General features: G+C 43.8%; 1 protein-coding gene across 2 annotated transcripts in view; it reads right to left on the bottom strand.

Moving 5' to 3' along the window:
* NUP54 (nucleoporin 54) overlaps positions 1–17,539 on the bottom strand; it is a 325,681-nt gene extending 308,142 nt beyond the window's left edge. For both annotated transcript variants that reach the window (XM_030190649.1, XM_030190648.1), the window contains exon 1: positions 17,275–17,539. In XM_030190649.1, coding sequence (XP_030046509.1) covers positions 17,275–17,326 — 52 coding nt within the window. In that variant the 5' untranslated portion in view covers positions 17,327–17,539. The remainder of the gene's footprint in view (positions 1–17,274) is intronic.
* Positions 17,540–25,525: the final 7,986 nt, after the last annotated feature.

Here is a 25,525-nt window from a genome sequence, read left to right on the forward strand (position 1 = left end):
TGTATGAGAGAATTAGTCAGAGGCCCGGTATAAAACTAGAGGGAACAAAGAAATAAGTAAGCATTTTGAATTTCTCTTTGTCTGTCTATAGCATTGCTTTAAGCACTCTGATTTCTCTCTCTGCTGTACATTGCTTTGTTTTTAATCATTCATTCTGACTTATATATTGCTTATCAAGAAATGCTTCCTGAATATGATTGATATTCAGTTCATAAACTACTTTTTATATTAAATATTAATTCGTCTAGTCTTTTCTTCAAAGTGGCGAGCCAGCCAGGAGTAGGCCGCAAACGGAAAAGAGAAGGCGAGACGAAGAACAAATTAAGTGTGTGTTGTTAATGAAGTTTTTTACAGGATTTTGAGAGAGCAAGCGTTGTTTAAGCCTAATTTCTGTGCTCCACTGATGTGGGATTGATCAAACTGCTGAACTGGACATATAGGCTACGACTCCTGGGCTTGCTAAAGAGAAATAAGAAGACGCGTGAGTAAGCTTACATTGTGGACGTATTAGTGGTATTTGTTTAGCTTTGTAGTTTTCTGTTTTGTATATTTTCTTGGTTTAGGTGCAGTAGTATATTTTTGTAGGTTGTGGCCATATAGGAGAAATTGTAATAGTCAGAATAAAATGAAAGGGAAAGGGACAGATAAGAAAGAACAGCCTCCTGTATATGCTATGTATTTAGATTTAGATAGTTCAAAAAAATGCTCCCCTTTGCAGCATGTCATAGAATTATTCCCATTAGAAAAAAAACAGATTGAAAAAATACATGAGAAATGGGTCAAATATGAAGGAAAAGATTCTGTTTTGAGCTGGTCTCAGGATGGATCGTTTGATCGTCCAAAATTATTATCTCTCCTGAGCTACTTACAAGAGAATAAAAATAAAACTAGGCAGAAGAAAAGCTTAGAGAAGCATCTTACAATTTGGAATTTATTTTCTTTAGCAGCAGATATGTTTCATGCTGATGTAGATAGGATACAACAAGAGGCAGAAATGTACAAAAGAAATAATCCTCCTCCTTATGATTCTGGCTGTAATACAAGGAGAGAGACTTTATGCCCTGTAAGGGATACAGGATGGGAGAAGGAACAAAAGCGCCCTGTGCCATGCGCTGGGTATTCGGCTCTTGATGACCCCCCCAGTGATTCAGAAAGTGAAAAGGGAGGGGATAATGAATTAGATGGGAGAGAACAGGCAACAGCAGGAACTCAATTAACTATTGGGGATTTTAAAGCTCTGTGTGCAGCATCGGGCGTAGGAAATATTAAGGCTGCTCTTTCTGCAGCGCTATTGATGTGGTGTTTAACTTTTCAGTCCTGTAGAGTGAAGGAAGGCCATCTGTTTTTGATTTCTCGGTGTCTGGCTGTTGCTAAGCTAGGTTAGACAGGTCAGGAAGAACTGAAATTTTCTTTGTTCCTTTTAAAAGATTTTAGATTAGATTTAAATAAGTTTGATTTTGTCTTATAAGGTGATCTCTGTTTATTTTAAAATATGTGTTATTCTGTTTAATTAATGAGTTCTAGTTCTCTATGTGGAATGTCTTTGCAATTTAACTTTGTTTAACCCTTTTTTAAGTGAGATTCCTGCAGTGTTAAGAGATCATCTGGTTTGAATTAGTCACAGTTCTAAGCTAGTTCTGTGTGTAGGGCTAGGTGAAAGAGGTGATTTAAAATCTTTAATAACATCTGAACAATATGATTTGTCAGCAATTTGGTCACTATGCCTCAGAATGTTATCAGAATGCAGGAATGCCCCAAGTACAAATGCAGACACAGCAAGGATTGATGCCACAAGTAATAGGGATGCCTGTGAGTGCCCCGCAGACTGCAATACAGCAGCCAGCGACGCAATCACAGGGACCAGGGGCTGCAGTACAGAGACAGGGTACTGTAAATGCTTTTCCAACTTGGCAGAATACTCCAGACCAATGCTATTGACTGGAAGCAGACCAGTGTCAGGAGGAGGGAATGATTTTCAGATTAGACACAAGGGAACCCTTTATTACATTGACAATTGGCAAATATGGAACTCCTGTGAGATTTTTGATAGATACAGGGGCGAGTACCTCTGTGTTATGTGCAAAACCGCAGGGAGTTAAGCTTTCAAATCAGTATAGAACAACAGTGGGATTTACGGGGATAGAACAAAGAAAAAGGCTAACAGAACCCACTCTGGTGCGCTTGGAATGCCAACCGCACGGTTCAAGGGAGGCTGTGGTACCCTTCTTAGTGGCACCTGATTGCCCAGTAAATTTGTGTGGTAGAGACTTATTGTCTCAATTAGGATTGTGTTTAGATTTTGGAAATAAAGAAATACCAAGTTTGCTCACTATGATCCAGCAGTTGAATAATGAAAATAAAATAAGGGTTATGGAAGAATTACCACAACATATTTGGAGTACAAGTGATTCACCATATGGACTAGCCATAAATGCAAAACCCCATAAGATAGAATTAATAGAAGGGGCAAAGGGGCCGAAGCAAGACCCTTACCCCATACGACCTAAATTAGTATCCAAAACCTTGGAACACATTGATAAATTATTGAAATGTGGTATTATTGAACCTTCAGTATCCCCGTACAATACCCCATTGTTTCCTGTCCCGAAAGGGGAAAACAATGTAAGGATAGTACATGATTTAAGAGAGCTAAATGAGATTACAAGAAATCAATTTCCGATTTGTGCAAATCCTGCTACTCTTTTGCATACCCAGAATATATATGCATATAACACTGTTATTGACTTGTCTAATGCATTCTTTTCAATACCTCTTCATCCAGAGTCTAGGGATTTGACGTCATTTATAGTACAGAGTGAGGCATACAGGTGGACTAGGATGCCTCAAGGCTTTACTGATAGTCCATCGGTATTCTCAAAACAACTAATGATGGATTTAAAGGATTTCAGGAGTCAATTGCCTGACACGGTGTCATTGTTTGTCTATGTAGATGATATTCTACTGTCTGCTGAGACTGAAACAGAATGCCTAGATTGGACTAGAAAATTATTTTTGTTATTAGGAGAGTTAGGATATAAATGTAACAGGGAAAAATGTATTATAGCTCAGTCTACTGTCACCTTTTTAGGACAAAATGTTTCAGCAGAACATAAGGTCATTATACCGGAAGTTATATCTATTTTAAATGAAACCCCGGTACCGCAAACAGTTACCCAGTTACGTGCTGTTTTGGGAATGTTAAATTACTGCAGACAATGGATACCAAATTATACACAAAAAGTAATGAGACTTTATAAACATTTGAAACTGCCCGCAGCCACACCAAAGAATACATTAATTGTATTGGAAGAGCAGGATAAGATAATATTGGCTAAGATTGTGAGGGATTTATTATCTCCAGGACCGTTAGCAGTAATAGATATCCAATCACCTGTGCATCTATGGGTAAAAGACATGGGAAATAGTTGGGCAGCTATGATTAATCAAAACAATGAAGTAAATGCACCAGTAGCTTTTTTGTCAGGCTCTTTTAATCATGTGGAAAAGGGAATGAAAGAAATACCAAAGTTACTGACAGCTATAGTGGCTGCAGTAGGTAAATGGAGAGCACAAATGCCTTTTGTTCCTATTGTAATACATACCAACCACACGATTAAAACACTGTTGAGCCCTAGCCAGACGGCATTGACAGCCACTAGATTTGGAAAATATCAAGCAGTACTTTTAGGACAAGATATAAGAATAATACCATTAACTAAAGAACAGAGAAATAAGATAGATCTGCTTTTTCCTGTCGATCAAGAGGGTGAGATTGATACTATAGAAATCCCTACATTTCACTGTCTTACTTTTGAACCCTTATCTGATGGGTTAATATGGTTTACAGGTGGAGCTTGTGAAAGGACTGTTGCAGGCTTTGCCTGCGTGCAGGTAGATGAGAATCTAAGAAAGATAATGCAAGTACAATATAAAACCCCTCCTAACCAGACTGCACAGCATGCTGAACTTTTAGCCGTTATTACGGCCTTACAACACACTGATATGACTCAAAATGTCACTATATATACTGATAGTGGTTACGTTGCAAGTTCACTACAGTATCATATATTAAAATGGCAGCGTAGGGGGATGATAACCAGTGCAGGTAAAAATCTACAACATTACACATATTGGAAATTGCTGTTTGAAATTTTGGCAAGAAGAGAACGTGAAGGTAGAAAAACTGCAGTTGTGTGGACCCCGGCCCACACTGAAAAGTCAACCTTTGAGGCACTAGGTAATGCAATGGCTGATGCAGCAGCAACGGAGGTGGTTAAGCAAAGTGAAAAGATTTTGTATAATACTAGACAGACACAGGAAGGGCCACTTACGAATGTAGATAAGATTGAAATGTGGCAGCCAGAGGGACAGGAAAGTGAAAAATGGTTGAAGAGAGGATGTATGAAATTGGGAAGTGAATGGTTTAATGCAGAAGAAGGATTACCTTGTATGCCAATGAGCCAGGCGATTAAGGTATTGGCTGGTTGGCATGCAACCATGCATTGGAATAAGGAAACAATGAGGCAACAGTTTGAGCAAAGATTTTGGACTTTAAAAATTGATAACTTGATTCAACAGGTTGTGCAGAATTGCATGGTATGTAATATTAACATACCTAAACGAGGTCCTACAATATCGCCTGGGACACTTCCAATACCAGAAGGCCCAGCAAAAGAATGGTATATTGATTTTACCGATATGATTGTTCCAGTACAGGGAAAAAGGTATTTGTTAGTTTGGGTGGATGCTTTCTCAAGGTGGGTAGAAGCATTTCCATGTAAAAGGGAGACAGCACATGAAGTGGTACAATGCCTGGTAACTCATATTATGCCAAGCCATGGGTGTCCGTCTAGAATAATTTCTGATAACGGGACGCATTTTAATAACAGTGTTTTGAAAGAAATGGCAATGATTATGGGTTTAACACACAGAAAAGTATCAGTGTATCGCCCCACCTCCAATGGTTTGGTGGAACGCTACAATGGTATTTTAAAAACTAAATTGAGAGTATTACTGAAGGCTTTAAACAAGGAAACAGCAGGTAAACCATATACCTGGCTTGATTTGTTACCATTAGCTTTGATGGTTATAAGGGCCCAACCTAATGGGCGTACTAAATTGACCCCATTCCAAATTCAGACAGGACGTCATTTCTTCCCGATGCAAATAGCAAGTACTGATAGCACAGCTCAGTACTGGCAAAAATTACAACCAATGCTAAATTTGACCAGTGACATGATTCGTACAAATGTATCACATCAGGTAGGGAATAATGATGTTTGTGCTTTTAAAGTAGGTGACCTAGTACTGCGAAAGAACTTTACACATAAAACATGGAAGGATCCTGTGTATGTAGGGCCTTTTGCTATCACGGCCCTTACTCAGACCGCTGCCCGTCTGGAAGGTCATACTTCTTGGATACATTTAGCAGATATTCGACGAATTAATAACATTGAAATGGACAAAGAATAAACAAACATCATGTCCCTAAACATGATGGTATTGGACTGTTGTTGTTTGTTAATGGACAATGAACACATATGATAATAGACTTGTTACAGTGGCCAAGATGTTGAATTTGACTGATTGTATCATATGTGCCCACTGACTGACATCATCCTTGTCCTTGCCAACTATGATATATGGGACTACAATGATAAAATCATGTCTGTTATCCCAATAATACCTGTGTAAGAGATGATGAAAACCTTCATTGGACAAATGAGACTATTTATAAGCAAGCCTTGCTTATGGACAAGTACCCACAGACATCATGTTGGTGTCTGATTAATAGTATGACAACTGAACACATTCCCCCGATAAAGTGCACTTACACGCAGAATGTTGTAACAACTGATTCAATGAATATTATGCTCTTAATTTGTGTAATTTTTAATGCCACATCAGCTAATGAAAAGTAAGAATGAATGACAGTGTACTTCCCTTTGATGAAGCTCACTGTCCTATAAATTATATACCTCAAGAGATATAAATTTTGTACCCTAGTACAATTGAATCTGTTTAATGCAACATGTATTAGCATGTTTGCAAAGATGTGCCAGGATGCTTTTAAAATAACAATGATAACTGAAATTCAGAATAAATAGAACTTTAATATGTCAGCCAAAAATATTGAAAAAGCGTGCAGAAACTGAATGCCACAAACAAGGGGGGAGGAAATTTAGAAGGGAGGTAAGGATACAGACTGAAGCTAAAACAGATGTTTGAGTCCTGGAATACCCGGCCTCAAAAGGGAGGATTTGTTGAACAAAAGAAAGATTTGTTGAATAAAAGTATGAAAAATGCGGAGTGGAAGGCTCCATGATTACAACAAGCTGTTTTAACACTAACCCTCCTGAGGCATGAGAAATTTGACGGACATTAAACATTAGCCAAAGGCAGGCTCCAGAAAGTCTGTGGGCTAGAAGTTAGGGGGGGGTAATAGAAAGCAGATGTTCTGCACATGATTAACAGTTTGTGGTATTCAAAGACTTGCACAGGAATGTTGTATGAGAGAATTAGTCAGAGGCCCGGTATAAAACTAGAGGGAACAAAGAAATAAGTAAGCATTTTGAATTTCTCTTTGTCTGTCTATAGCATTGCTTTAAGCACTCTGATTTCTCTCTCTGCTGTACATTGCTTTGTTTTTAATCATTCATTCTGACTTATATATTGCTTATCAAGAAATGCTTCCTGAATATGATTGATATTCAGTTCATAAACTACTTTTTATATTAAATATTAATTCGTCTAGTCTTTTCTTCAATGCGTTTGGATTTTATTAGACCCCAAAAATGGCATTTTGGTAAATGTCGCACACTCATGGACTGACAACCTTTCAGAAAAGGGGGTCTAGATCTGCAACTATTGCAGTTCGAGACCTCAAATTTTGTGAAACTTCGTTTAACACCTGACTCGCGCAACAGATAAAATTTGAACAAAATTGGAGACATGATGGTGGGAAGGTTTAGACCACTTGGCATGGAATGACCCTTGAGTGAATGTGAACTGAGACCAACTGGGGATTGTCAGAGCTAAATCCACAGGAGACTGATTATTACCCTCCAGTACCAGAACTGCAAACAAAGCCTGACAACTCGGAGAGCCATTTTAGCAAGAACTTCTCAACAAGTCTAGTGCATTTAGGTTCATAAGTTAATGCAGATGTAGCTAAATATCCTCCGAGACAGGAACTTTGCAAGAACATGTAAAGAAAATCATGATTCTTATACTTACCCAATCATGCACAAATAACAAGAGAAAGTGCATTGCAATGTTTCCCATTTTGTATTTAGTTATAAAACTGATTAAGGACAAGCGTGATATAGATTCTTACTAAAATAAGGTACAGTCCAGACACTGATCTACACTGTTGACATTATACTAGCCTGATGCCCAATCCAGAATTAAAAAAACACATTGACATTACTGAATTTGAGGACTATATGCTCTGAAAAATTACACATCAAGAGCAATACATTTCTCAAATAATTTTCTAATATATAAACTTAATTTCATTGTAATATTTCCCTACTAACACTATAAGCTGACCAGTACTTGCACTTGAAAACAAACTCTGCAGGTTCCTTTCTCATAGAGTCTAGCTTCTGCACACCACAAGTTTAATTAAAACGCTACATCTTCTTCATACCCAACAGAGCCTGGAAATTCTTTAGAATCACCCAAAAAGTGTCCAAGCCAGATTACATATAATAATTTAAATAATGAAAAACCATGTTTTACCTCCAAGCAAAATAGCCTCCGCACACATGGACCTCAGCTAATGAAAACAAACTATGTTGAAATCCAATAAAAGATATTAAACTAGAAAACAAACTAAAAGCCATGGTGCTTTTACAATGGCTGATTTTGTGCCACATTTGGAGTGACAACTGATGTTTTAGCTCCTCAGAGAGGCTAATACCTAAGGAGCTTATCATCCCAAATATACAGATTTAAATTCCTGCTAAAGTATTGTATCAAAAGTATTTATTTGGCACACTCTATTTACCATACAAACTACTATGCAAGATCTTAACTACATTACTTGCAATCGCAGTACACAAAAAAAAGAATACAAAGGGTAGCCCCCGTCCCCTCAAGACCACCTTACAATCCCTGGTGGGCTAGTGTTGTAGTCAAGGCAGAAGTGATCTCCAGTAACTCTTGCCCATGTCAGCTCTACTCTTAAAATGGCTGCTGTCACCTTCTGCTGGCAGTCAAACAAGATTGGCTGCCCTGACCTCTAGTGGCTTTTTGACAGCAGAACCAGCATGAGCAACTACACCCCAAGACTACTAAGGATTGTAAGAGGTTCAAAGGGAGCACCTAGAGGTGAGCAGGTGGAAAAGCAACTCTTGATCGGGGGGGGGGGGGGGGGGGGGGGAAGAGAGAGAGAGAGACAAACAGGACAAAGCACAATTTTTCGGCTTTCACTAAAAACATAGCCAGTTTCAACCAAAACCATGGCTGTAGCCTTTCAGCCAAAACCAGACAAATAGGATTTTGGGCCCATTTTGTCACTGTAACCAAAATGTGTAAAATGCAATGCAACAGCAGCAACAGGAAACAGGGAATCCAAAGCATAGTGATGAAGCATAGCAGAAAAAAAAGGAACAATGGGTCCCAAAAATTGGTATGGAGAAACATACATTATTTGAAGACCTGACATGGGCTATGTTTTGCCAGTATGTTGCGTCAGGGGTCTATTAGAGAACATATAAAATACAGTGGGGGAAATAAGTATTTGATCCCTTGCTGATTTTGTAAGTGTGCCCACTGACAAAGACATGAGCAGCCCATAATTGAAGGGTAGGTTATTGGTAACAGTGAGAGATAGCACATCACAAATTAAATCCGGAAAATCACATTGTGGAAAGTATATGAATTTATTTGCATTCTGCAGAGGGAAATAAGTATTTGATCCCTCTGGCAAACAAGACCTAATACTTGGTGGCAAAACCCTTGTTGGCAAGCACAGCGGTCAGACGTCTTCTGTAGTTGATGATGAGGTTTGCACACATGTCAGGAGGAATTTTGGTCCACTCCTCTTTGCAGATCATCTCTAAATCATTAAGAGTTCTGGGCTGTCGCTTGGCAACTCGCAGCTTCAGCTCCCTCCATAAGTTTTCAATGGGATTAAGGTCTGGTGACTGGCTAGGCCACTCCATGACCCTAATGTGCTTCTTCCTGAGCCACTCCTTTGTTGCCTTGGCTGTATGTTTTGGGTCATTGTCGTGCTGGAAGACCCAGCCACGACCCATTTTTAAGGCCCTGGCGGAGGGAAGGAGGTTGTCACTCAGAATTGTACGGTACATGGCCCCATCCATTCTCCCATTGATGCGGTGAAGTAGTCCTGTGCCCTTAGCAGAGAAACACCCCCAAAACATAACATTTCCACCTCCATGCTTGACAGTGGGGACGGTGTTCTTTGGGTCATAGGCAGCATTTCTCTTCCTCCAAACACGGCGAGTTGAGTTCATGCCAAAGAGCTCAATTTTTGTCTCATCTGACCACAGCACCTTCTCCCAATCACTCTCGGCATCATCCAGGTGTTCACTGGCAAACTTCAGACGGGCCGTCACATGTGCCTTCCGGAGCAGGGGGACCTTGCGGGCACTGCAGGATTGCAATCCGTTATGTCGTAATGTGTTACCAATGGTTTTCGTGGTGACAGTGGTCCCAGCTGCCTTGAGATCATTGACAAGTTCCCCCCTTGTAGTTGTAGGCTGATTTCTAACTTTCCTCATGATCAAGGATACCCCATGAGGTGAGATTTTGCGTGGAGCCCCAGATCTTTGTCGATTGACAGTCATTTTGTACTTCTTCCATTTTCTTACTATGGCACCAACAGTTGTCTCCTTCTCGCCCAGCGTCTTACTGATGGTTTTGTAGCCCATTCCAGCCTTGTGCAGGTGTATGATCTTGTCCCTGACATCCTTAGACAGCTCCTTGCTCTTGGCCATTTTGTAGAGGTTAGAGTCTGACTGATTCACTGAGTCTGTGGACAGGTGTCTTTCATACAGGTGACCATTGCCGACAGCTGTCTGTCATGCAGGTAACGAGTTGATTTGGAGCATCTACCTGGTCTGTAGGGGCCAGATCTCTTACTGGTTGGTGGGGGATCAAATACTTATTTCCCTCTGCAGAATGCAAATAAATTCATATACTTTCCACAATGTGATTTTCCGGATTTAATTTGTGATGTGCTATCTCTCACTGTTACCAATAACCTACCCTTCAATTATGGGCTGCTCATGTCTTTGTCAGTGGGCACACTTACAAAATCAGCAAGGGATCAAATACTTATTTCCCCCACTGTATACATATCTCTATATATAAAAGGCACCACCAACGTTCTAAATGAAGCCTCCAGCCGGAAGTGTGAAGGGGAGAGATATCCAGTTTCCCCATGAGTGTCTGCCCCGCCCTCGCTCTCTCTGTAACACAAACAGTGAAGGAAAACACAGCAAAGCACGAAATCAAATCGCGCTCTCTTTAACAGTGAAGGACTCAGAGGGGGGAGGGGAAAGAGGGCAGAAGCCCTCACTATCTCTGTAACACAAACACAGCAGGAAACTTAACACTGAAGGACTCGACTCCGAGGGGGGAGGGGACAGACAGCACAGGGGAAGGGAGAGAGGGCAGAGGGCAGGGAAACACACACTCCCACATGCACACAGAAGAAAACCTTGCTAGCCCCCATTTCATTTGCATCAGAAACGGGGCTTTTTTACTACTATATTTATAAAGTAAATATACGTTCATATTTGAAAAGGTGAATCTAAAAACAGATTTCAAACAACAGCTTTGTGAAAGAAGCAACTCAAACTAGGGTTGTCAGTCTTAGTACTCTTCCTGAATGCTTAATGTATTGCATATTTTTTTTATCTTGATACTACATCATTCTATTGTCGAGCTAATAAGGTGATTAGCTAATAATTACTCTGGTAGAATTTTGGTTTGTCTTGTCTATTTGGAGTATGAATTTGCCGTAAAGTGGTCCCAAAGCAAAGAAAAGGGTTCTTATGAAGGTTTTGCTGCCAATATGAGAGAATGCCACACTTCGGAAATAAACTTCAATTTATTGATAATATAAAATATATAAAATAAAAAGATGGATATATTAGTACGGCAAAAAACAATAACGAAAATTTAGCAGCATGACTTACCAGTACATGGTAGAACGGTAAGGTAGTAAGATCAGTGCAACTAATAATAATTCCTGACACAGAGGAGCATTTTCGATATGAAGTCTAAGTCTGAATTTGGACGTCTTACAAAAACAAATTCAGAACAGGAAGGTAGGTCTTCAACAAAAAACCCATCTATCTTTCCCTTTTGAAAATATTGTTCGGGAAAACGTTTTGTGATTTGGACGTTTTATTTTTTGGTCCATTTTCAAACAAAAAACATCCAAATGCAAAATGTTCAAAATAGAGGAGGAGTGGCTTAATGGTTTGTGCAGCAGGCTTTGATCCTGGCAACATGGGTTCGATTCCCACTGCAGCTCCTTGTAACCTTGGGCAAGTCAAGTGCACGAGGGGCATTTTTGGATATGAATAAGTCTGAATTTGGACGTTTTTGTAAAACGTCCAAAATCAAAACAGGAAACAAAGTCATTTTCTACAAAAAATAAAGTCTCTCTTTTCTTTTTGAAAATGCTGTTTGGAAAAACGTTTTGTGATCTGGACAGGAAAATTAGGTTCTTACCTTGGTAATTTTCTTTCCTTTAGTCATAGCAGATGAATCCATTACGAATGGGTTGTGTCTACCTACCAGCAGGGGGAGATAGAGAGCACTGAAAACCATAGTGCCTCTTGGCCAGCTAGCTCCATCTGCCTCTCAGTATTTGAAGCTTCCAAAGCAGTGTTACACCAACCTTTGCTTAGAGGCCATGTCAGCCGCCCAATGCCGTAGCCATAGAAGGCGGCGAGCGGCCACCGCCACAGCCATCTGTTTAGTTGAAGCTCTGACCAGATCATAGAGGGCGTCAGACAAAAATGACAAGGCCGACTCCATCCGTGGTGCCACCTCCGCAAGGGGCTCCGCTCCATCCCCGGGCTGTTCCACTGCCTGTTGCAACCAAGCAAGGCAGGCTCGAGCAGCATAACAACTGCACACAGATGCCCGTAAGGCTAGCCTGAAATCTCAAAGGACCGTCTGATTGCTGATTCCAGACGTCGGTCCTGCATGTCCTTCAGGGCGACCCCTCCCTCTACTGGGAGGGTAGTCTTTTTCGTCACAGCCGTGACTAGGGCATCCACCTTAGGCACGGCCAAGCGTGCCAGGTGCTCCTCACTGAGAGGGTATAAGTGCCCCGTTGCCCTGGCAACTTTCAAAGGCCCCTAAGGGTCAGCCCAGTGAGCCGAAATAAGCTCTTGGATGGAGTCATGCAAAGGAAAGGCTCGAGCAGGCTTCTTAGTACTTGCCATCCTCGGATAACCAGAGGAGACTTCGCCCATCACAGGATCTTCAATAGAGAGGGCCTGTAAGGCATCAGAAATAAGCGCTGGCAGCTCCTCGCGGTGGAAAATCCTAACCGCAGTAGGATCATCTGGATCCAGTGGCAATCCTACACCTTCCTCTGGCTCTTCGGACCACAAAGGCCTGCCAGACCCCTCAGAATCCCCACAGCCCGACCACGGGGGGAGGGGGGGAAGGGGGGTGCGCCACTCTCTGAAAGGGAATTTACCCTTCTGCGCTTGTCTTGCAACCAACTGTCTGGGGGAAAAAATGCCTGACAGCAATCCCGGGCCGGTCTCCACCGGAGGGGAACCAAGTAGCAACAGAGTCAGACATCTGCGGCAGAGCTCTTTTAACACGAACGCTTTATGTAAAAGCAAAACAAACTCAGGGGGGAAAAGGCTCACCCTGGCCTCCCGGTTCCAATCCAGGGTAAGCAGCTCCTCTGGTAGCCTCCATCCGAGGCTGCCCTCTGGCCTCAGACCCCTCCGCTCCTGCGGGGGTCGAGCCCTGCGGCGCATCCAAGATGGCGCCCGCTGCCAGCTCCACCGAACAGGAAGAAACATCTCTCGCCATGCTCGGGCCGGCCCTGACGTCTGAAGAGCACGATTTACAGAGCCCCGCTGCAGATCTGCGCTTGCCACAACATGAACAGCACTTAACAACCTCCGCAGCCATCGCCAAAAACAGCAGAAAATTTCAAAATGGCGGATTCCCGCCAAAAAACATCCCGATCGCGGGCCCCCCGGAGGAGCTACAAGACTCTCTTACCTCACCAGAACGAGTCACAGAGCTCCGGTCACGCTGCACAGACAGAAGGAAGCCTCAGAATCGCAGCGTTAACAAGCGCGTCACTTTTTTTTTTTTTAACACTGTGAGGAAAGTTAGAGGCAACAGCTACAGAGGCACTCTGGAGGGCCAGGACAGTGGGACAGGCAGGGAAAGGACGAACCAATGTGCCTGCAACCACATAGAAGTGTGGGAAAGGCAGGGAAAGGACATACCAATGTGCCTGCATCCACATAAAAGAGTGTGGGAAAGGCAGGGACAGGGCAAACCTATATGCCTGCATCCACATAGGGGGAAGGGTAAGGCAGGGAAAGAGCAAACCTATGTGCCTTTAAAGTGAAGCTGCAATAGCCACAACACCCCTGCTACAACTGTCAAAAGCCCAGGAGCCACCCCAGGCAGATTTTTGAAGGAGCTGAATAAGCTGCGTCCAACCCTGCTGGGGAGATAGAAAATACTGAGAGGCAGATGGAGCTAGCTGGCCAAGAGGCACTATGGTTTTCAGTGCCCTCTATCTCCCCCTGCTGGTAGGTGGACACAACCCATTCGTAATGGATTCATCTGCTTGATGACAAGGAAGCAGACCTTATGCATACAAACAGGTATAGGCAGTATATCCAACTACAATATTACCTCATAATTTATCATAACAATTATGTATAAATTTGTTTTTAAGTGGTATGTTCAATTCATGAATTATATAATTGAGTCAATATGCCACATATGTTATTTTCAAAATTGCATACATGCTGGATTACTTTATTGATTGAACTGAATAATATCTATGGTGTTAGAATACTTAACTGGTAAAAATTTCCTTTGATTTTTATTTCTATAACTGAATGCATGATGTGCAATAATGTAAACTCACGTTAAGTACCCTCCTCAAGAAAACATATTAGTCACTTTTGCTCAATATTCGACAAAATAACTGATAATCTAAGAATTATACAAAAGATATCCCTCTCTCCTTTAATTTGGTTGAATGTTTTTTCACTGTTTCATATTTTTGCAGATGATTGAGTTTTTTTATTTTAAAAAACTTATTTTAAATCTGTTTTTAGATTTTTGTTTTTATAAATATGTATACATACATACAATTTGTGGAGGGCCCATAAAGACTGCTTGGTCCTGCTTGTTGTATTCTCCCAGTAGTACGTGTAGTGGTGCTCAAGCCTGGTGTGATGCACTTAGGGAGTACAAACCCACGAGAGACTTATGTGTTACACATGAGAGTCTGATAGGTACTGAGGGGGAGAGGGTGTGATGCACTTAGGGAGTAGAAACCCACGAGAGACTTGTGTTAGGTGGTGAAAGTCTGATAGGTACTGAGGGGGAGAGGGATCTTGGTGTGATAGTATCCGAGGATCTGAAGGCGACGAAACAGTGTGACAAGGTGGCGGCCATAGCAAGAAGGTTGCTAGGCTGTATAGAAAGAGGTGTGATTAGCAGAAGAAAGGACGTGTTGATGCCCCTGTACAAGTCGCTAGTGAGGCCCCACCTGGAGTATTGTGTTCAGTTTTGGAGGCCGTATCTTGCGAAGGATGTTTAAAAAATGGAAGCGGTGCAAAAAAAAGCTACGAGAATGGTATGGGATTTGCATTCCAAGACGTATGAAGAGAGACTTGCTGACCTGAACATGTATATCCTGGAGGAAAGGAGGAACGGGTGATTTGATACAGACGTTCAAATATTTGAAAGGTATTAATCCGCAAACAAATCCTTTCCAGAGATGGGAAGGCGGTAGAACGAGAGGACATGAAATGAGATTGAAGGGGGGCAGACTCAGGAAAGATGTCAGGAAGTATTTTTTCACAGAGAGGGTGGTGGATGCTTGGAATGCCCTCCCGCGGGAGGTGGTGGAGATGAAAACGGTAACGGATTTCAAACATGCGTGGGATATACATAAAGGAATCCTGTGCAGAAGGAACGGATCCTCAGAAGCTTAGCCGAAATTGGGTGGCGGAGCAGGTGGGAGGAAGAGGGATTGGTGGTTGGGAGGCAAGGATAGTGGAGGGCAGATTTATACGGTCTGTGCCAGAGCCGGTGATGGGAGGCAGGACTGGTGGTTGGGAGGCGGGGAATCCTGCTTGGCAGACTTATACGGTCTGTGCCCTGAAAAAGACAGGTACAAATCAAGGTAAGGTGTACACATATGAATTTATCTTGTTGGGCAGACTGGATGGACCATGCAGGTCTTTTTCTGCTGTCATCTACTATGTTACTATGTATTTACAGTGTTGTCTTAATAGATAGGGTTGTTGCAGTTTTAGTGTTGGGAGTTAGTACCGTTAAATGTTAAGCTTTCTATACAGGTTCTGCATGACTTTATTCAAGTTTCATATACTTTTGCAAAGTGACTTGTAGCAGAAGAAGAGTTTTACTTTTCCTGAATTGACAACAAAATTTGAAATTCCCCCACCCCCTTTTTTTTCAGTATGGTTAGTTGAAAGGAAACTATGGAGTGGGTGTTACAGAACAAGAGGTGCAGGTTAGATTCTCTCTAATCCTGTATAGAATTCAGAATTTACTCCCGCATTACAGGCCGACCAAAACTGCATTTTTTAGTTTCAGCCGAAACCAAAATTACCACCAAAATTGTTTGAAAGCTGTCGGCTGAAACTGTAGCAGAACTCATCACCTGGTTTCAGCTGAAGCCAAAACCAAACCGAGAACTCAAGTTTGGTTTTGTCAATGTGAACCAGTGAGGGCCACTTGGGACTGTCAAGAGCTTGCAATCTGCATCCCTCTGCTAAACCAACAGTATCCAAGCCAGAATACAGTAATTTAAATAAGATAGCATTTTATACCCTAGCAAAATAGCCTCCACACATAGACCACAAGTAATAAAAACTAAAAGCCACAATGATTTTACAGTGGTTGACTTTAGGCCACACAACTCCACAGAGAAACTAATTCCTAGTTAGTTTATAATCCCAAATTTGTCATGTATGGAAAGGCATGATAAGATAGCACTTATGCATGCACAGAAAAAAAAAACGAGGAGAAACTCAAAGCCCCTTGAATGCGTGTAAAGCGAACAGTCAAAGGTGAGGTTACAAAAGAAGAGGAAACCAAAGCTAATCCAAACAATTAAGCCTTTATTGTTTCTAAAGCACTGTAGGTCAATTGTCAAAAAGGCTTGATACGGCTGTGTTTCGGCTAGCATACCTTTTTCAGAAGCATTATCTTACCAACCAAGGACTGGTACAGTGTTATGTATTAGACTGAAAAAGCCCAGCTGTCACACCAGACAACAAACTTACAGTGTATCGGTCCAGTGTGACAGCAGGACATTTTCAGTCGAATGTATATAACACTGTACCAGACCTTATAGCTACAAAATCTGTTTCTGTAGTTGGTAAGATAAAGTTCCTGACAAAGGCACGCTAGCCGAAACATGGCCATGTCGAGCCTTTTTGACAAGTGACCTAAACTGCTTTAGAAACAAAGACCTGTTTGGATTAGCTTTGACTTCCTCTCCTTTGTTCCCTTACCTTCGGCTGTTAGCTTATCACTTAAGTTATGGAAATGTCATATTGGCTAGTCACCCCTCCCCCCCCCCCCAATTGCCATCCCAAATATTCTGTCCAGAGACACTGGTCTATTGGCCTCCCTGTGCCCACAATGACTGACAAAATCATTCAGTCCTGAGCAACCCTTCCCCTGCCCATACAACTAAAATTAGCTCATAATAATAAGTGTGTACCTACGTGGAAGGGGACGGTGATGGTATAATCTATCACCCATATGGAATAGCAAAGAAGCCAGCTCTATATATGGGCGCTGAGTGCCCACAATATTCAGCAAGTTTCTTCACTGTATCCAGGAAAGAATAATTGCTGTTGCAGTTAGCAACCCCAATCATTTTGAAAAGTTTGCTCTTATGTGTGAGTATGCGTATAATAGTCTGTACATATGCAGTATCATTGAGATCTCATAGTGTGGGTATACATACTACAGGTGTATAAGAGAGTCTCTCTCATGAGATCATATATAACGTGTCTCCAACTCACTAACCGGTTCCCGGATTGGCAGCTGCACCGCTCGCAGTCCCGAAACTGAAGGCCATGTCTCGCGCTGTAGCGAGGCGGAAACAGTGGAAATCGCTCACAAGTTGTTAATACTGTCGCTGCAATGTAGTGGTGACAGGAGAGCGAATTTCCCGCCTCTCGGAATTGTTTTTTTTTTTTTTTTTTTGTTCCAGTTGACAAACAGGTTTCTGTGTCTCACCGCTCTACCGCCACTCAGGTCCCATCGTTAGCCGCTGCGCATAGTGGTGTGCAGAACTCCGCGCATGCGCTAATTCAGAACGGTCATCCGCTTCCGGTGTTCTACCGTTGTGCGCGTGCTCCTTACGGGTTGCTGCAGGCAACTCTGAAGCAGTGTCAACAACTGATGAGAGTAGCAGACAGACAGTTATTGAAATAGCCGCAGGTTAACGATCTCTCTCTTTTAGTAGTGGAAGGACAGCTAGTCCGTTCGTTTGGAGCAGTTTACCCTTAAGCTGCATTACAGTGAATGTGCCGGCCGGGTTTGATTGCTGGAGCATTGATGCTAGGAGCGCTTGATAAAATTGCTTTTACAGCACCATGGACATATGTGCCTCTAATGGAAAGAGGTAAGTCTTACTTGAAGGCTTAATGCAAGACCTTCTTTACTCCAAGGTTCTTTCAGTGTAACCTGGGATTCTGCAGAATTCAAGTCCTAATATCTGTGTTTTACCTATATCTTATTTATTTATTTGGATTTTGCTCACGCGCAGTGGTGTGCTGGTAAATGTTCAACAATGGGCTCTCTCCCCCCCCCCCAAAAAAAAAAAAAGAAAAAACCTGTATATATATATATATATATATATATATATATATATATATATGTATGTACTCTCGCCCCCCCTCTCTCTCTCTCTCTCTCTCTCTCTCTCTCTCTCTCTCTCTCTCTCTCTATATATATATATAAAACTGTATTATACATTTTATATAAAAGATAGGTATAGGCAGCAACCAATTTTCTTTACTGTAATTTCCATATGGCCAATTGATTTTCATAGAATGCTTTGATTTTTGCTGCACTTTTGTATCTGTAGCCAACCTATAGGTCTCTTTTACCAAACTGCGCTAGCAATTCCTGGCACGGCAATGCCAGTTCACTTTGAATGGGCTTTGTCTGCATTTCCATGCAGGAATTGTTAGCGCAGTTTGGTAAAGGAGACCCTATATTTGCTATACATCCAAGATTTAACAAATGGAGTTGCATCTCAATATGCTCTTTTCCCAATAAATTTATTGACATTAAATCTGACATATGATTTATTATCAGACTGTTTCTCACCCTATATACCAATACCACTACTAGAAAACTGGAACAAGCTGGAATATTGCACATTCCTACATAGACACTATATGCCAGCAGAATCCTTCACCTCAGTCACACATGCAGAACATGGACAGACCCTCAACTGATACAAAATAGGAGGCCACAAAAACTGGAGACCCCCAAGAAAGCCAGATTCTGTAAGCAGTGAAAATATTGGTAAAAGTAACAGAAATGCATTTTTTCATATTCTGCTAAACACAAAATTAGGAAATATGTATATTTCCTAAATAGCAAACATCCATGAGGAGCATGTCCCCCTTTCATTTACTTTCCTTCTCTTCCCATCCATGAGCAGCCTGTCCCCTCTCCTCTCCATCCCCTTCTATCCATGTGCTGCATTTCCCCCTTTTCCCACCGCTCCATGTACAACATGTCCCCCTCACCAATCTTTTTCCAGCCCCCTCCCTGCACCCAAAGCCACCCACCTTTGTTTCAACTCACTCCCTGCACCCACTCTCCATCCACCTTTTTCACAGTCCCCTCCCTGCATCCACAGCCATGATCCACCTTTTTTACAACCTCCCTCTCTCCATGATCCACCTTTTTTCCAGCCCCCCTCCCTGCATCCACCCTGATCCACCTTTTTTATAGCCCCATCTCCCTCCCTCCCTCCACTCTATCCACATTTGTACAGCCCCCATCTCCCTCCCTTCCTCCACTCTATCTGCCTGCATCAGGCCTGTAAGTTAAAAAGGGCTTCTTCTCAATCCCAGCTTCAGCCTTCTGCTATGCCTTCTACTGGTGCGACAGAGTTCTTTGGCGCTGTTTCCCATTCCCCTCCTGAGAGCCCTACTCTAAAGAGGAGGCAAATCACCTCTCTTTCAGAGATGGTGTCGTTGGGTCCTGGTATCCCCTCCTCTTCACTTGCCGCATTCTCTAGGGATTCCCTCCATCCATCCAGGATGGATGAGCTAGAGGAGGACGACTTGGGCAAGGAAGAACCTGATGACCCTATGATCGTCCATGTTTTCCATAGGGACGAGTTGCCGGCTCTCATCTGTTAACGCCTTAGCAGCTTTGAATATTAATGACCTGGAAAAGCAGGTGGCCACCTCAGTCAATCCTAAAATGGCCAGCATGAGAAAGTCTAAGGCGTTTCCAATGTACGAGGCCACCCAGGAGCTTATCTCAACTAAATGGTCAGACCCTGACGGGACCCTCGAGGATCTAGAGCTATGTCTCGCATTTATCCGGTGGTCATGGACCAGGCAGAGAAGTTTATTCTCCCTTCTGTGGACACTTTGGTAACAGTGGTTATCAAAAAGACTACGCTTCCGTGGAAGGGGGTGTTGCGCTTAGAGACATGCAGGACTGCCGTTTAGAGTCTTCTCTCAAACATGACTTTGAGCTTTCTGTGTTGGCTCTTCAGGCTTTGATTTGTAGTTCCTAGCGGCTTGGGCCTGACTCAGTTGCCTTCAACAGATTCTGGAACAGGATCAGGAGGCAGTCTCCACGTTGGGGTCCCTGGTACCCCACATGTAATCTGGTTTGGCTTACCTCGCTGACTCGCTGTATGATCTGATATGCACCTTGGCCAAGCAGATGGCATTGGCGGTGTCTTCTCACTGGTTGTTGTGGCTACGCCATTGGGCAGCAGATTTGACATCCAAGCAGCGACTCACTAGGTTGCCGTTTTGTGGCAAGCTCCTTTTTGGAAAGGATTTAGAGCAAATAGTCAAAAATTTGGGGAGTTTCAAAGGTCAACATCTCCCGGAGGATAGGCCCAGATGGATCCTACAGACTGTTATGCATATTTTCAAAGCACTTTGGGAGGCTAAGTTCCATAGGTTTCTATGGAACTTTGGGAGGCTAAGTGCTTTGAAAATGAGCTTGTGTGTCTGCGAGATTTCGTTTTAGAGAGACTTGTCGTTACTGACAACCGTCCTACGGCAAATTTCCAGCACCCCCGTTTTCAACAGCACTCTTCCTTTTGAGGAGATAAACGCCCAGCAGCTGGCTCCACACATCCAGCAGCTGCAGGCCACTCTTCCCAATGATGGGGCGCTAGTCCACTCTTTGATTTTCAGAATAGGGGGTCGGCTGACTCTCTTTTATGTAGAGTGGGTCAAGATCACCTCAGATCAATGGGTTCTGGATGTTATCAAAGAAGGCTACAGGCTAGAATTTGCTTCGCTTATCGGCAACACATTTTTGGAATCCCGCTGAGCCACCGCCTCCAAGAAGGCAGCGGTCAAAGCCACACTGCACTCCCTTTTGGAGATCGGGGCTGGGGTGCCAGTGCCGCCTTCTGAGACTTGTGCAGGGCGGTATTCCATTTATTTTGTGGTGCCTCAAAAAGGAGGGTTTTTTCTTCCTATCCTTGATCTCCACAAAATGAATCAATTCTTGAAGGTCAGGCATATTTGCATAGAAACTCTGTGGTCTGTTGTGGGAGCAGTTCAGCTGGGAGAGTTTCTGATAGCATTGCACCTCAAGGAGGCTTACCTCCATATTACCATTTGGCTCTCTCATCAGCGTTTCCTCTGTTTTGCCATCCTAGGACGCCATTTCCAGTTTCTGGCCATGCCCTTTGGTCTGTCCACTGCCCCCCACACCTTTTTCAAGGTTATGGTGGTAGTGGTGGCGTTTCTGTGGAAGGAAGGGATCAGAGTTCATTCCTACCTGAATGACTGGTTGATTCGAGCGGACTCATTACAGGAGAGTCGCAGGGCCACTGACTGGGTCATTGCTCTACTTCAGTCCTTGAGCTGGGTAATCAACTTTTCCAAGAGTCATATAGAGCCATCTCAGAGGTTGGAATACCTGGGGGCTTGATTCAACACTGCCCTGGGCCGTGTCTTCCTACCGGTGGTGGTGGGGGGCAAACTCCATTTTCAGATATCCAATCTCCTAAGGTGGTCGAGTCCCCGGACTTGGGACTACGTTCAGGTACTGGGGTCCATGGCTGTGACCTTGGAGATCGTCCCGTGGGCGAGGGCACACATGAAACCTCTTCAATCCTCACTGTTCTGCAGATGGTCATCAGTATCTCAGGATTATCGGCGCCATCTTCTGTGGTTGCCCCAGGCCCAGTGCATTTTGAGCTGGTGGCTTCAGGACTGCCATTTGCTGAAAGGCATGCCTCTTGTGACACCGCAGTGGGTGATCATGGTGACGGATGCCAGTCTGACAGGTTGAGAAGCTTATTGTCTACACCAATATGCCCAGGGGACTTGGACTGCACGGGAGACAGCTTGGCTGATCAATCGCCTGGATCTGCGTGCGATACTGAACGCCCTTCAGGCGTTTCAGGATCTATTGACGGACAAAGAGGTCCGAGTGTTTTCAGACAACACGATGGCTGTGGCTTTTATCAATTGCCAAGGCGGCACTCAGAGTCTGGCATTAGCTACCGAAGCAAGTTACCTTTCGATTGGGCGGAAGCCCATTTTCAGTGCCTGTTGGCGGCTCACATTGCAGGACAGAGCAATGTGCAAGCGGACTTTCTCAGCTGTCATACCCTGGAGCCAGTGGAATGGGTGTTGTCCAAGCAGGCATTTCAACTGATCTGCCAGAGATGGGGCACCACAAATGGATCTCATGGCGACCCAAACGAATGCCAAGGTGCCCACCTTCTTCAGCAGAAGAAGAGTGTCCAGGTCCGCAGGGCTGGACAATCTTCTTCTGCCCTGGCCTGAGTTGATGCTTCCATATGGCCCTTGATTGGCAGGGTTCTTCTCAGGATTGGCCAGTACTCAGGAAGGGTAATTCTGGTGGCTCCAGATTGACCTCTATGACCTTGGTATGCAGACTTGGTTCAGCTTCTGGTAGAACCATCCCTGCATCTTCTGATCTACCCCGGTCTTCTTCATTAGGGGCCAGTTCCGCTTTGGTCTTATGGCCTTGCTCTTGAATGGGTGCGTTTGAAGAAGGGCTGTTTGGGTGCAGTGATAGCTACCTTGTTGCAGGCCTGGAAATGATCTACCTCAGTGGCATATGCTCGTGTTTGGTGTACCTTTGTCAGGTGGTGTGAGGCTCGTGCTTGGTCTCCCTTCCAGACATCGGTTTCCCAGTTCTTGGCTTTCTTGCAAGACGGGTTGCAAAACGGTTTAGCCTATAATTCCCTGCGTGTGCAGGTGACGGCCTGTTTTCACGGCGGGGTATCTGGTTCCTTTCTAGCAGCTCATTCAGGTGTGGTTCATTTTTTGAAAGGAGTGATTCACCTGCATCCTCAGTTGTGTCGGCCATGTCCAACCTGGAGCCTTAATCTAGTCCTGCGTGCCTTACAGGGGCTGCCTTTTGAGCCCTTGCATAGGGCTTCTGATAAGGATCTCACCTTGAAGGCTGTGTTATTGGTAGCTATGGCATCAGTGCGTAGGGTTTTCGGAGATCCAAGCCCTATCTTATCAAGAACCATTTTTACGATTTTCAGAGTCTGGGGTCACCTTGCGGATGCTACCTCCTTTATTACTGAAGGTCATCTCACCCTTTCACTTCAATCAACCTCTTTTTCTCCCATCTTTTTGGGAAGAGGATTTTCTGCGGTTTTCGGGAAACTCCGTCTCTTGGATGTTCGCCGGGTTCTACTCTGCTATTTGCAGATGTCTAATGACTTTTGGTGATCGGATCATAAGGTCACTATTGCTAGATGGATCAAAGAGACAATTGCTTTGGCCTATCTTTTGAGTGGCCGTGTTGCGTAGGGGCCATTGCCTGCCTGCTTTACTAGGGTGCAGTCTACTTCGTGGGCAGAGACATCAGTTCTGTCTTTGGATGAAATCTGCCGAGTGGCTACTTGGGCTTCATTACACTCTTTTTCTCGTCATTTTAGAGTGGATGTGGCTGCTAGGTCAGATGCTTCTTTTGGAGCGGCGATGTTGGTGGAGGGGGTGATGGTTTCTCTCCCTCCTTAGGGATTGTTTTGATACATCTCACCAGTTCCTGGATTCATCTGTGCTAACGAAGGAAAAATTATGTCTTACCTGATAATTTTCTCTCCTTTAGCTGCAGCAGAGGAATCCAGGATTCTTCCCGTATTTTTTCTGTCGCATTTATTCTCTACTTTGCGTTTTGTTCCTGTTTTGCCTCAAAAAAAAAAACCAAAGAAGAAATCAGAAGAAACAGAGCTTTCGACAGCTCCCGGTATTCCAAAATTGGCAGTCTGCCATATTTTGCGGTACAGTACTGGCTGTTGTGGTACTTCATTGGTGAGGAAGGATTTCAGATTTGTGGCCAGGTTCTGCTTTGTGATTCGACATATACTGGCTGATGGAGGGACTGGTCATCCAGTATCTCTCACTTCAGCTTGTAATCTCTTTCTCCACCTGCTGGTAGACACACACAATCCACCAGTTCCTGGATTCATCTGCTGCAGCTAAAGGAAAGAAAATGATCAGGTAAGACTTAAGTTTTCTTTCTAGATAGAAGAGGGCAACCTTGATACACAGAGGGCTGTATGGATGTTCGTACTACCCCTAGTGGACCACTACTTATGTGATGTCGGAACCGGAAAGGCACAAAGCTCCATAAACCTTCTCTGGTAAACATTTAGCTAAAAATGATGGAAACAAACTGCTAGAGTGGCTATTCTGAAAATATTTGTGGAAAATAGCATTAAAAATCGTCAAAACTCTGGTTAATAACATTTTCTGTGTATACTTCCCTTGGTCTTAGGAGCTGCATAAAATTCAGTGGTGGGCCACAGGTTGCCCACCCCTGTTTTAGGGCCTGGTGCAGCAATTGCAGAGTTGCCTTTTCAGAGGTAGGATTGTTGCAGTTTGAATTGTGAGATTTAGTGCTATTTTGGTATGGTGTTTGCTATATAGGTTCCAAGTGTTTTGTTTTTTGGCAGGGTTTTATATTACTTCACAAAATGTTTCCAGTGACAGATGAAGGTGTTCCCAAGATTAGATTAATCCTATATAATAATTTTCACCTCCAACGTTCTGTCTTGCTGCCTGGGACCATGGCTCCCTCGGAGTTGGTCTGCTAGGCTCCGTAGAGCAGACTGACATCAGTGGCCGCATTATGACGTAAGCCCGGGTGAGAAAAAAAAAAACACACAGCTGATCAAATCCCACGAACTGGCACGCACACAAAAAAAAAAACCCAAAAGGCTCGAGACTGGCTGCCGCCCTCCCGAACCTGCCGCGCTCACCAACCTCCCTCAAAAACCCTCGCAGCTGACGACACTGCCGCCCTCCCGAACCTGCCTCACTCACCGAACGCCCCAGACAAGAAGCAACGAAGGATCAGATATCATCAGTGGCCAATAGGAAAGGAGCAGAGGGAGTAGACAAAAGAAAAGAGACATCAGATTGGCCAGTAGAAGAGAGAGGGGAGACTCATAGCCAGTGGGAGAGAGAAGGAACAGAAATCATCAGTGGCCAGTAGGAAAGGAGCAGGGGAAGGAGACAAAAGAGAAGAGACATCAGATTGTCCAGTAGAAGGGAGAGGGGAGGAGCCGCGATGAAGGGAGCAGCTAATCAGCACAAAACGGGGCAGACCCAGCCATAATCGACGACGGCGACGGGGGAGAGTTGGCAGCGGGAAGGGGGCCTCGAGAGGGTCGTGGCAGGGGGGTCCAGGGTTCAGGAACTCCAAGGGGGGGGTCTGCAAATCGGAGGGAGGCAGGGAAGTGGGGTCTGGAACTCGAAGGGGGGGGTCTGGAATTCGGATGGAGGGAGGGGGGGGGGGACGACCCTGGAACACGAAGGAAGGGGGGACACTAGAACTGGGTGGGAGGGAGGGGCCCCAGGCCACACACACTCTCTCTCACAGACACACACTCACACACAGTCTCACTCACTCTGTCACACACACACACACACAAATTCACTCTCTCTCTCTCTCACACACAGTCACTCTCACACACTCTCTCTCAAACATACACACTCTGAGGAAAACCTTGCTAGCGCCCGTTTCATTTGTGTCTGAAACGGGCCTTTTCTACTAG

The sequence above is a fragment of the Microcaecilia unicolor genome, chromosome 2, assembly GCF_901765095.1.
Source record: "Microcaecilia unicolor chromosome 2, aMicUni1.1, whole genome shotgun sequence".
Taxonomy (NCBI): domain Eukaryota; kingdom Metazoa; phylum Chordata; class Amphibia; order Gymnophiona; family Siphonopidae; genus Microcaecilia; species Microcaecilia unicolor.